This window comes from Solanum dulcamara, chromosome 4, assembly GCF_947179165.1.
Source record: "Solanum dulcamara chromosome 4, daSolDulc1.2, whole genome shotgun sequence".
Classification (NCBI taxonomy): Eukaryota; Viridiplantae; Streptophyta; class Magnoliopsida; order Solanales; family Solanaceae; genus Solanum; species Solanum dulcamara.
Genome location: NC_077240.1, coordinates 29,267,517 through 29,280,972, shown reverse-complemented (window position 1 = coordinate 29,280,972; position 13,456 = coordinate 29,267,517). Strand labels below are relative to the sequence as shown.

Here is a 13,456-nt window from a genome sequence, read left to right as displayed (position 1 = left end):
CAGCAATTTCCTTACACATTAACTTTACAAGGACCATTAACCATATCAACAAGAAGTATTAAGGTTAACAATCAAGCACTAGACTATTATCACTAGTCACGACATAATCATAACCCACGTAGTACATTCCTACCATAAACAACAATAAAAACATATTCAGCTATTTAGACTCTGTGCTCGAAGGCCTAAACATGAAATCTCCCATCAATCTACGATACATTATGCAATGGGAACAGATTTATAACTATTCAATTGAGAAAACCTAGCCTACCTAGGCGCCAAGCAACTGCTGCAGAAGTCTGATTGCGAACCTTGACTCCTTTAGTGAAACTTAGCTTGTTCTTGGTCTAAAATAATAGCATAATACAAAATCAATCACAAATGACCTATGCACTTCCAGATTATATGAAAATCCCAAATTCCAAGCCAGTCCTATGATTTTTTTCATCGAAGGTTTTTTTTACCATTAGTTTCAAGCCAAAAACCTCCCTCAATGATCATCCACCAATAATTGTGGGTTCTAGGAATTGAATTACAAGTTTAGGGAGTAAATTACTTACCTTACAAATTGGAGTGGATACCATTAGAAATTTCCCTAGGTCACTTCTGGTTATTTAAGAATGAAGTAGGAATGAAATAAATTATTCTGGGGGTTTTCTCGACTCTAAATTCCGTCTATCCCGCCACAGCGGGACCATCCCGCTCTGATGGTCCCGCCACAATGGCCTAATTCCCGCCACAACGACTTCAGCACAGATAATACTTAGTAAAAGGGCATAACGTTTTACTCTAAACTCCAAATAAGGCAAATTCAGTGGCGTTGGAAAGAAGACGCATAGACCTTTAATTTGATAGGTCATGGGCCACCTAGTTCATTATATACGGAGAGATATGGTCGTCTTAAGTAGACCTTAGTTTGAACTCAAGTCCAAAACTAAATAGGAAAGACACTTTCAGGTCAACTTTGAGATAGGAGCATAGTATGACCCTAATTCACAACTAATGAACTCACATATCAAGGTATTGATCCTAACCGTATAATGAATAAGATTCGTATATCTTTACCACAGATATTTTTAGTAACAATGGGCTAGGTCGTTATAAACTGTAGATTATTGACTATGCTATAGTGGATCTGATTTACTCCTGAGAGGTTACACAGATGCTGATTGGACTGGTGATCAGAATGATAGAAAATCAACCTCCGGTTATGCTTTCTTACTTAATGATGGTGCTATTTTATGGAAAAGTAAGAAACAAATTTGCACAACTCTTTCAACCATGGAATCTGAATTCGTAGCTTGTACATTTGCAGTACAAAAAGTTGTTTGGTTAAAGTGATTCTTTGAGAATTTGAATCTTGCAAAGAATTCTAAGGGTCTCATGATTTTAAATTGCAACAGACAGGCGGTTATCGCATATACAAAGGATCCTAAGTATCACAGTAAAAGTAAGCACATTGACATCAAGTATAACTTTGTGAGAGACATAGTAGCAAGTGGAGAAATAAATTTACAATACATTCCTACTCGTGAAATGATAGTTGATCCTTTTACAAAAGCGATTTATAGAGACTTGTTTGAGAAACATGTTAAGGCTCTAGGTTTGCGTAGGATATGATGATATTTATGTGTTGTAAAACAATGTGGTTGTTATAACATTCTCATCAATAGAAACTATTTAATTTATATTCATATCTTATATTAATGTGATAATATTTTTTGAAATAAAGTATGTTAGATAAGTCGCGAGATTTGCTCTCTCACACGAGCAATCGCTTTAATCAGAGAATGTGAAGAGATGTTTTTAATTGTCATGAGATGAATTATTTTATATACCGAACAAGAGTCTCTCTAAGAAAATGAATTTGAGGATCATTGAAGAGAGAAACTCGGATTAGACATCTAGAGGTATCTAGACCAAGGTCTGTACGATGTTGGATAATTAAAATAATGAAACACATGCACCAGTATAAGGTGAAAACATCGTAGCACGTGTTTCATACCACGTGTATTAAGCGATCAATAGGTTGATGAAAGAATGGTTCCCTGCTTCTTCATTGTGTGAGATCCCGAAAAAGTTCGATTAACTTTTCATTAGAATACCCTTTAACATTTTACTGTTTCTTGAAGTTTCGATCGGTGTTGCTACTTTAGCATGTTACTAATAGCCATGAGTGATTTGGTAATGCAATGCATGTCTAGGAAAGCAGTTGATTTGGAACAGATGGATTCGAGTAGAAAGGGAAGATGATTAAAATGAATAATTTAACTTGTATAAACAAGCCGGCTATTACACTTGAGTGTAATTGTGTATATAAAGTTAAAAATAAACTCGAGTTCACCTCTATAAGAGGATGAGGAATTAGATTTGTAACTACTGAAGTAGTATATGATGTCTCGGGTATTGTGAGTAAAAATATTCTCATATAAATAGTGAATTCCCTCCACATGTGATTGGATTCCTTTGTGAGCTTGTAAAACCTTAAAGGTAAACTTTTGATGCTCACTGATCGAACGAACTATTTGTAGTATGAATTGTGTGTATAGTTGATGTCATATTGGCTTGGGTCTTGTCCATTATGTGCGAAGTGGGAGATGATGGATTATGGGTCATGGGTCACACATATGGATCGACCCGACCCGATCAGATTCATTTTTTGTTTTGAATATCTGAACTACACAAATTTAAAAAGATGAGGGAACGGTTACATTAAAAGTAACTGTCAACTGCTAATTCTTCTCTTTTAAATTTGGTATTAATCTTTAGAAAGAAAATACAAGGGTCAAAAATAAGAAAAAGAAAAAATGTTTTCTCAAAAATAGACATCAATCAAACAAAAGAAAGACATTTAGTTTGTGAAATTGTGCTTTGTTTCCTTAAGATTCAAAGAATGATTTGGAGCAACTCAATTTCAGTAGGAAAAATGAACAACTTTGGCTGCAAATAAAAGATACATAATCCGTCGATTTTGCTCCGTTTTTCTTTCAATGGAGGTCCATAATATTTTATTCATGTCTAGGATATTTCTAGAATAAATTGTGGAACAATTTATCAATACTTATTTATATTTGCAAAAATATGTCTGCCTGGTAAAGTGTGTTAGCAAAAATAATGCATGCATTAATTAGGTGTATTAGTAGTATCTTGTTTGGTATAATTTTTCATGGCATGTATAATTAATTTATACATAGAGGTGCTCATAGTTCGGTTTGGATAGGTTATTGGTTAAAACCAAAACCAAACCAATTTAGTCGATTTTTAAATTTCTAAAACTAAACCAAACCAAACCAATAAAATAACCTTCAATTTGGTTATTATTGGTTTGATTCGATTTGATTCAATTTTTTGGGTTTTTTCAGTTTGAAAATAATGAATTTGTTGAAGTCATCTGCATCTTGATAGTTACAAGCACCTATTACATGAACAATCCACACGAAAGCTACTATAGATTCAATTCATTAATTAAGCAATATTATAGTTATTATTACACAAAAAAGTGATTTAGTTAAGTAATATTAAAGTCATTATACACCAAAGATCAAAAGGTCAAATCTTTATAGCAAAAAAATAACCCCCAAACTCAAGAATTGAGGAACCACATGGGGGAGGGATACAAAAAACTTATATACCAAAATTTAAGTGTTGAGCTTGAGAAAAGGGTAAAGTTAAAGATTTAAGTCAATTAAATTTTAATAAAATATTTATATTTTATTTATGAATAATAAATAAATAAATAAATATAAAATTTATATATATAATTTCTCGGTTTGGTTTGGTTATTTCGCGGTTTATTTTTAGTAAAATCAAAATCAAACCAAATAGTATCGATTTTCAAAATTTAAAACCAAACCAAACTAAATTTTAATTTTTTTAATCGGTTTGGTTCGGAATGCGGTTCGATTTGGTTTTTAACCATAACCATGAACAGCCTTAATTATACGCTATATTGTGTATTAAAACTTGAATTACTAATACCATGAATTTCTAGGTATTAGTAATGCAAGAGAATTTAATATTTGCATTATTATGGTTAAAGGCTCAATTGCCCCTCAAAATTCCTTTTACATCTTTTTCATCGTAATTGTGGAGGATATTTTTGTAAATAAATATTTTTATGCAATGCATGCTATTTTTTAATACACTAAATCAAACAATGCATAAGAAATATTCTATGTACAATTAATGCAAGCATTACTAATACACTCTATTTAGCATTATTTTAATACACTCTATCAAACGACCCTAAATAGGCATATTACTATTTTATGTGTATTCCTACACTTACTATTGATGCAGTGCGTAATACCTCCATCAAACACCTCGTTTAAGAAAAAAAAATCAAAAAACATGTGTAAACTCCGTACGAAAGAAAAGTTCTAGCAGCAGTGAATGAAAACTTAAATTCCAAATGAGAAAAGAGACCAATATAAACTAGAAAAACTCCTAACTCTCTTATTTCCGACGCATCAGTGTGTCAAGTCCATTAGTAACTTTGTGAGATAATGGATGCACCATAATGAGCCACTCATTACATATCATTCACTAATAACCAATCTCTAAATTGGTGCATAAGAAGACTTTCAATTTGTATTAGAGTGACAAAACCTAATGAGTCTGCACATTCTCGTAATGTTTTACATATATATGTAGTGTACATGTGTTTGTGTGACGCCCACAACAAAGTCGAACTTTGCTCTGGAAGAAAGAAAACAAATTGTTGAAGGTTACTTGCAAAATTGAGTAAAATAGCAAGAACACGACCAGACAGATGATATCATCTGGGAAAACAGAAGACAAACAATTGAAAAAAGAAAAATAGAGGTACTGTTTCTGAATTGATTTAAGTGGAAGAAACAAGTATAACAAGTTAACAAGCTTTGCAGATCTTTCTACAGCTTCCTGGGAGGTCTGTACTTCCAACCATATATTCTGGATTCTTGGTGCATTCCCCAAGTGCAGCCCATCTCTCACAATTCTCGTTCTGATCGGCACAATGTCCTCCTTCAGATCCCACAGTTTTGTCAAATGAATCTACATGAATCCATTTTGTTGCTGACCACTTCTCACCCTCAATAACGGGGCACCCACCATGGAGGCTCATAGGATCAGGAACGGCATTTGGATGGAGATTGAAAAAAAGAAGTGCGTCTCCTTTCCGTGGTTTTACTGAAACATTCCCAGAAAAAGAGTAACAGAAGCAAATGCAGATTAGGTTTTGTAGCAACTGGAACAAGGCAACAATATTGAACAGTTATGTATGGTAGTCTCACCAGCAATTCCCTTCCTCGCACACTCAGACAAACTGTTGTCAGCTTCCATTGACCTACGTCGGGTAGATACCTGAAAAGATATTCAGTTTTTATCGAGAGCACATTTTATATACTTTAATTATGTCTTCAACAGGCCCCCACACGTGCTGGCCTGATTTTATTTATGGTGTCAAGCATGTGAAAATTCTTTTTAATAATAGGTGGTGGTGAGACTCGAACCCAAGACCTTTATTTGCTCTGATACCATGTTATTTAATGAACTTAGGCGTGCAGGAGTGTTAGTGTCCCACATCGATGTGGGATGGGATAAATTTCTTCCTTGTATGGTCTTGGACAATTCCTACATCATGAGCTAGCTTTTAGAGTTGAGTTAGGCCAAAGCCATTTCTTAACAATGATAAGGTAAAGAATGACATTTATCCTTGATCATAATTTGTTAGGTGAAAAAGAAAGGATGGAGAAGAGCAAAGGAGGTAGCTGAAGGTTATTTCCTATATTGATAAGGAAGTCAAAGAGGATGGGATGCAGAAGTGAAACATATTTTAGCTTTTCCATCACTCTAGAACTGGTTCACAAGGAGGAAATATATATCTTTTGTTTCCCTTCAAATCCTACCAAACAACTAGAAGCAAGTGATGAACACCTCACTGAAGGGAAACAAACCAAGGAGCTTCTTATCCTTTGACCTTCCACTCTCCCTGGTAGAACCAGATATGCTGCAAAATAAACTCTTCACTTTTTTCCTAAAAACATCATCATGATGAATTTCTAAACTAATCTCTGCTTTGAGAACCTATCTCAAATGATGATTTCAAGGGGACAAAGTAGCATAAAACAAACTGATACATGGGCAAAATAGAGTCGGGTTAATTCATGCTTGTATCAGTGCAAAGGAATAAAAAGGGGACAAACACAAACGAACCTCTGCTTCAGGGAAAACAGATTCACCACCTTTCTCTACATCACTGAGATACATGAGTACAGTGGCTAACCGGTGTCCACCACGAACAATATTAACCTTGTCGGTGAAGTAATCATGGTGTGGCTCATATCTCTGTCCTTCCTCGTATCTTAGAACTTGTATGTCTTCTCCATTCTCTGGGGGAGACAAAAAAGAAATAAGTTTTCAACTTGGAACCCATTATCATAGTATTGACCATAAAGAGAGTGAAGAAAGCATCTAAAGTCTATAACAACAGATTTTGGAATAAAATTGATTTCATAAAACCACAGCCAAAGATACCAAATCCTTCAAACAGCACTTTCCTTCAAACATGTTACTTTACTAACACCGTACATTGCTCAATCTTTAGTTTATCTCCTCTTTTACCCCAGAGAATCAACTCATAACTTATATTTCTTTGCACTGACTCTAATATGGTAAGACAAAAAGTTCAGAACTTGACAAAGATGGATAGTTTAACAGTATTACAAGTATTAGACAGTACATAAGTTAATAAAATTAAAATACCACCTCTCAATTGAGCACACAGATAAGAAGCATAAAAAATCTTGCAATAATCAATATGTGTGTGTGAGAGAGATAAAACAGAATAACAAATATATGACTAAATGAACAGAGAAACAGATGGGATAACTTGGAAAATTATGATTTCATACTTTCTTCACTTCTTCTACCTGATGGTCTTCTCTTAGCATCACACCGTGCAACTTTTTCTTATAAAGATTATCCTAAACGTTTGCAAAGCTTCACAAAATTCCAACGCCCAATCTATTTAAGGATTGATGACAAAGTATAATTGGATTGATCAATTACTGATGTTGAATCAATTACCACAATATTTTCTTGAAGTCAGTAAATAATAGCAATCAAGTTCATTTTATATGTGCCAGACATACTTTAAGTGGGAGTTAAGAAGAGTCTTCAAATTTGCCACTAATTATGGATGGTTTGGCTATCCTAGGTAGTGATATCCTTCGGAGTAAGTCAGACCTTTAGGTAGAAAAGTCCAAGTCGCTATCTTTTCCTCTATCCCCGTGACAATAGGATCCTGCAGCCAAAAAAATAAAAAAGAGGCAAAATGAAGAGCTGACACAATCGAAGATACAGGATTGAGGATAAAAATTGTATATCAAGTAGACAGTTATTCTTGACTGGAATGTGCCCTTAATTTGACGCATATCTTTTATTTTCTATGAAGAATCACAAATGGATCTCAAATCCCCATTTCTCATAAATAGTTGGTAAGTTTGACTTAGACTAGTGCTTTTATTCAGACAAACATACAGGACTGAGGATAAAAATTGTATATCAAGTAGACAGTTATTCTTGACTGGAATGGGCCCTTAATTTGATGCATATCTTTTATTTTCTACGAAGAATCACAAATGGATCTCAAATCCCCATTTCTCATAAATAGTTGGTAAGTTTGACTTAGACTAGTGCTTTTATTCAGACAAACATACAGGCAAGATTTCAAAATTTCAACGCTTACAATCTATTATTTATGATTGTAGAGATAGTTTCAATTTAATCTTATATGTCAAACTTTCCTCCTAGGTTAGGAAAGGACTCCATACAAATTGCACAGATACATGTAATAAAACTGTAGATCTTTCCAACCAAGTGCACTAATTAACATTCCACCAATCAGTTAGTAGTGATCTAGCTGTTGATAGTTAGAGGTCCTCCAGCTTAGAAACACACTCATACACCCAAAAAAGCATGGTGGAAGTAGAAAACAACAACATACCCAGTGAAATCCCACAAGTGGGGTCTGGGGAGGGTAGAATGTACGCAGACCTTACCACTACCTCATGAAGATAGAGAGGCTGTTTCTGAAAGACCATCGACTCAAAAGTGTCGGCCCCAAATATGAGAAAAAAACCAATTTATATATCATAATGACAAAAACACAAAAACGATGCAAATTTTACAAGACAAGAACAAGAACAATAACAATTGCAACATACTGAGATACTCAAAAGAAAATAACAACACAACTACAATGACAATCCTAAACCGTCACAATGCAAGACATCATTCTATCCCTACTAGCCTTCTACTCCTACTAGCCTTCTACTCTAATGTGCGACCTCCACTCCTTCCTATCTAAAGTCATGTCCTCGATGATATGGAACAACGCCATATCCTATCTAATCACCTCTCCCCAATACTTTTTCGATCTACCCCTACCCCTCCGCATAACCCCCAAATCCAACCGCTTACACCTTCTAACTTGTGCATCGACACCCTTCCTCTACATATGCCTAAACCATCTCAGCCTCACTTCTCTCATCTTATCTGCCACAAGGGTCACTCTCACCTTCTCTCGAATAACCTCATTCCTAATCCTATCACTCCTAGTGTAACCACACATTCATCTCAACATCCTCATCTCCGCAGCATGCACCTTCTGAACATGCAAGTTCTTGACTGTCCAGTACTCCACTCCATATAACAACGCTGATCTAACCACCATTTTGTAGAACTTACCTTTAAGTTTAGGTGGTACCTTTTTATCACACAGGACTCTAGAGGCAAACCTCTATTTCATTCATGCTGCCCCAATGCAATGCGTGACATCATCATTGATGTCCCCACTACTCTGAATAATGAATCCAAGATATTTAAAGTTTTCTAACTTGAGAATAGGTTGATTGGCAAGCCTCGCTTCCATGCTCTCTTCATCCATCGCAACACTGAACTTGCACTTCAAGTATTCTGTTTTGGTCCTGCTCAATTTGAACCCTTTGGACTCATATTTTGTCTCCAAACCTCCAATCTATCATTAACTTTGTCCCGAGTCTCATCAATCAACACTATATCATCCGCAAATAGCATACACCATGGAACCTCCTCTTGAATAGACCATGTCAGCTCATCCAACACCAAGGCTTTAAGAAAAGGACTCAGCACAGATCCCTGATGTAGTTCCATCTCAACAGAAAAATGCTTTGAGTCACCTCCCACCGTCCTAACCCAAGTCTTGGCTCCAGCATACATGTCATTTATCGCCCTAATATACACCATCGGGACACTTTAGCCTCTAGACACCTCCAGAAAACATCCCTTGGAACTTTGTCATAGGCCTTTTCAAGATCAATGAATACCATATGAAGATCCTTTTTTCTTTCTCTAAATTTCTCCACCAATCTTCGCATAAGATGGATTGCTTCAGTAGTCGACCGCCCCGGCATTAATCCAAATTGATTCTCCGAGATTGACACTCCACTCCTCACCCTCATCTCCACCACTCTCTCCCATATCTTCATTGTGTAACTTAGTAATTTGATACCCCTTTAATAATTATAATTTTGGATATAACCCATGTTCTTATACAATGGATCCATAGTACTCCACCTCCATTCATCGATCATCTTAGTTGTCTTCAAAATAACATTAAACAACTTAGTCAACCACTCCAAATCTGTCTTGTTAGTACTCTTCAAAAGTCCATCGAAATTTCATCAGGCATGGTTGCTCTCCCCCTCTTCATCCTGCTAATAGCACGTCTAACCTCCTCAACCCTAAAACACCTGCAGTACCCAAAGTCCCGAAGACTATGAGAGTACACCAAATCACCTAGTACAATGTCTTTTGTCTTTTCATTTAAGAGTCTGTGGAAGTAAGTTTGTCACCTTTGCTTGATAGAGGTCTCATCCACTAGCACTTCGCCTTTCTCGTCTTTGATGCACTTTACTAGATCCAAATTGTGGGCTTTTCTCTCTCTCGCTTTGGCGAGCCTATACAAACTCTTATCCTCACCTTTTTCCCATAACTCATCATATAAGCGTTCAAAAGTTGTTGTCTTTGCACTGGTGACCGCCAACTTCACTTCCGTCTTGGCCCTCTTATAGATATCTTCAAGCCTACACTTATCATCCTTATCCACGCACTCCAACCACTCCGTATACGCAACCTTCTTAGCTTTCACTTTTTTTTGAACTTCTCTATTTCACCGCCAATCTCCTTGATGATCACCAAAGATGCCTATCGAAACCCCTAGAATCTCGGTAGCTGCTTTTCTAATGTAACCAACAGTCATGTCCCACATGTTGTTCACCTCTCCGCTACTACACTAGGTCCCCAAACCAATCAACTTCTCCCTCATCTCCAGAGAAAGTGCGGGAGTCAGGGCTCCCTATCTAATCCTCAGTCGGTCATAAAGGGTCTTCTTTCTCCTATCTATCTTAATCCCCAAGTCCATCACCAAAAGCTTATGTTGGGTAGTAATATTTTCACTTAAAATGACCTTGCAATCCTTACAAAGGCCTCTATCACCCTTCCGGAGGAGTAAGTAATCAATCTGAGTCCTAGCTACTGACCTGATAAAGGTGATCAACTGATTTTCCCTCTTCAAAAAACACGAGTTAGCAATAACCAACTCAAAAGCTTTAGCAAACTCCAATAGAGATGCCCCGCCACCATTCCTTTACCCAAAACCAAAACCTCCATGAACATCATCAAAACCACTAGAATTTGTACCGATATGACCATTGAAATCTCTACTAATGAAAATATTTTCGCAACTCGGTATACTTCTCACTACCTCATCCAAATCATCCCAAAAGAACCTTTTGACTTCCTCATCCAGGCCCACATAGGGTGCATACGCACTAACAATGTTCACAATAAGCCTACCTACAACTAGCTTAATAAACAATTAAACATCAACCTATCACTGATCCTCTTTACCTCCACCACACACTCCCTAAGATCCGCGTCAACTAGAAAAATTTAACAAAAATAATTTACCACATAACAAGAATTTCAAAGTTTTTTCATGCTTCATAATGTTTCAACACTTGATATCTTCTCATTGTGCACAAGATCACATCAATGACATCCTCCTAATCAGTAATCTTAGAAACAATATCACCTCTTAATAAATAAAACTGAATTGCATGAAAACTCGGCAAAGAAAACGTGGAGGCATAGAAAGAACGTTTCAAATACAGCAAATGGAGTCCATAGACAAAAGGATTAACGTTTAAATTCCTACATTACTATACACCTGAATGAACAGAACATTTGGGTCCGGATATTGCAAGAATTTGACAAAAGTAACAAGCCATTAACTGATATTTTTAATCATATAATCGGTAGGAAATATATAGAACTTCTAGTACTTTTCATTTGTATTCTTACTTTGTGTAATGTTGCCATTAGATGAATCTAATTGGGAAGCATAGCCTCATATAGCTGACCCCAACTTGTTTGGGGCTGAGGCAGAGTTTCTGCTATTAACAATTTATCTTTTTATTTCAAAGTTAAACAGAAGAAGAATGTAACAGATGCCTGTAGGGAGCAGCTTGCTTTTCTTTCATTTCAATGCTTCTGGAAGAAACCACTACTCTTCATTATAAAGCATGTCTTTTTATGGTATAAACTTCTTAAAGAACCACCATACAAGTGCACCCGGTCAAGCTACAGATCCATCAACAAAAAGATCTTCTGACCCAGGAATGATCCTCTACCACACTTAAGTGATAGAAATTCATAAAACTACAAATACATGTCACACTTTCAGATTACAAACATTTTTGCTTAGTTGCTAACTCATTTTTGCAACTTAGATAAACAATAAAAGTGCAGTATTTATACAGTAATACGATAATGAGGAAAGTTAAAAGGAAAAAACCTTTGCTTTGCTAATGAACATTCCGGAGCTAGTCCTGACCTCACTAAGCTTACTTTCCCCAGACTCATTGTCTGCCACAGCAGATCTTTTCAACTCTTTTTTTGCCTACACCACAATTGACAATTCAGCTTCCAACACAAACAGATCTCAACAACTTTATCCAACATTCTCAAAAAAGTATAAATCGAAATTAATACTCACAAGAGATACCAAATGATTACATTCTTCGTCCGTAAGGAAACCTTCATACACAAAAGCTCTGCAAACAGTCACAACTAGCAAACTTCGTAAAACACTATAGTATTACGAAACACTTCAAAAAACTTGGCTCTTTCCTCAAAATTGTGCAACTGTGTACACTTAGAAACAGGAAAATAAAGGATTAACTATCTTTTCATGAAATAGGACTAGCTAAAGCGAGGAAAATGCAACATTATTGGAAAATAATTTTTTTTAGCCTTAAAACCAAAAAATAGTGAAATATCTGTTTCCATGAAAAACATATAGCTAAATGAGAGAGGCAATACAATATTACAGGGAAAAGGATAAAATCAACCTCTTTTCCTCAAAATAATATTGCACTTTCCTTAGCTTTGAGACCAGAAGATAGTCAAATACATACAATTCCATGAAAAACATAAAGCTAAATCGGTGAAATACTACAATGTTACAGGAAAAATCATAAAACTGGCTTCTATTTCTTTTTTGCAACATTATCGCATTTTCTTAGCTTCAAAAGCAGAAGATCGTGAATCGGTGGAACACTATAACATTACGGGAGGGGGGGGGGATAATTAAAATTGACCCCGAAATCGGAAAACAAACCAAAATTACAGGGAAAATAAACTTAAAATGTTGACTTTTTTCCCGATAACATTCCAATTTATTGAGCTTTTGAAGTGGGAAAACAGTGAATTACCTAGGTTTCCATGAAATTTGCTTGACTTTAGAGGGATTAATGATTGCGGAGCATGATGATTTAGTAACGAACACAGCGATCAAGAAGAAGAAGAAAGTGAAGATCTGGTAGAACATATTCATGGAAAGAAAGTTTGGAATTTTTCTTGGGAAAATGTTGAATCCAATTCGCGTGAACTGTCACTTGAATGTTCAGCACATGAAACAGATGGTCGCTATATATAGTTGGTACGATGTGCTACTTCTTTTATTTCTCTTTTTATCCCTTTTTTTGAAAATTATTGTACCAACCGCCTTTTGAATTTGGCCTAATTATACAATTGTACCTACAAAGGTAGTAATAAAGTAATAAGTCCTTATTTATTTTAATTTGAATTTGAATATTCCTGGATATGGAATAGTTTTTGTTAGGAAGCATTTTATTATTCAAGAGAGGAAAGAGGAGAGAGTCGTAGAAAAATTTACTTAATCCTCCAAGATTTGAAATTTTGTTTTTCAAGTTAAGAAAAAAATCCTCACAAAACTTTCAAAAAAAATTATATGTGAAATACATATCTAAACACAACTTCAACTTTCAATAACGTTTTTTCAAGAGTGAAATACATTATTTCACCACTGAACTTGGCACGTAAACTTACTTTAGCAACTAAACTTATGTTA

The 13,456-nt window shown here is 35.5% G+C and overlaps 1 protein-coding gene across 1 annotated transcript; it reads right to left on the bottom strand.

Annotated features, from left to right (window-relative positions):
* Positions 1 to 4,624: 4,624 nt before the first annotated feature.
* On the bottom strand, positions 4,625 to 13,011 carry LOC129887211 (probable prolyl 4-hydroxylase 4). The gene is made up of 7 exons (XM_055962209.1): positions 12,798 to 13,011; positions 12,080 to 12,137; positions 11,879 to 11,983; positions 7,228 to 7,285; positions 6,196 to 6,371; positions 5,274 to 5,343; positions 4,625 to 5,169 (listed from the first exon to the last, which is right to left on the bottom strand). The coding sequence occupies exons 1-7, from the start codon at positions 12,917 to 12,919 to the stop codon at positions 4,871 to 4,873; spliced, it is 888 nt and encodes a 295-aa protein (XP_055818184.1). The 5' UTR covers positions 12,920 to 13,011; the 3' UTR covers positions 4,625 to 4,870.
* Between the last annotated feature and the right edge of the window lie 445 nt (positions 13,012 to 13,456).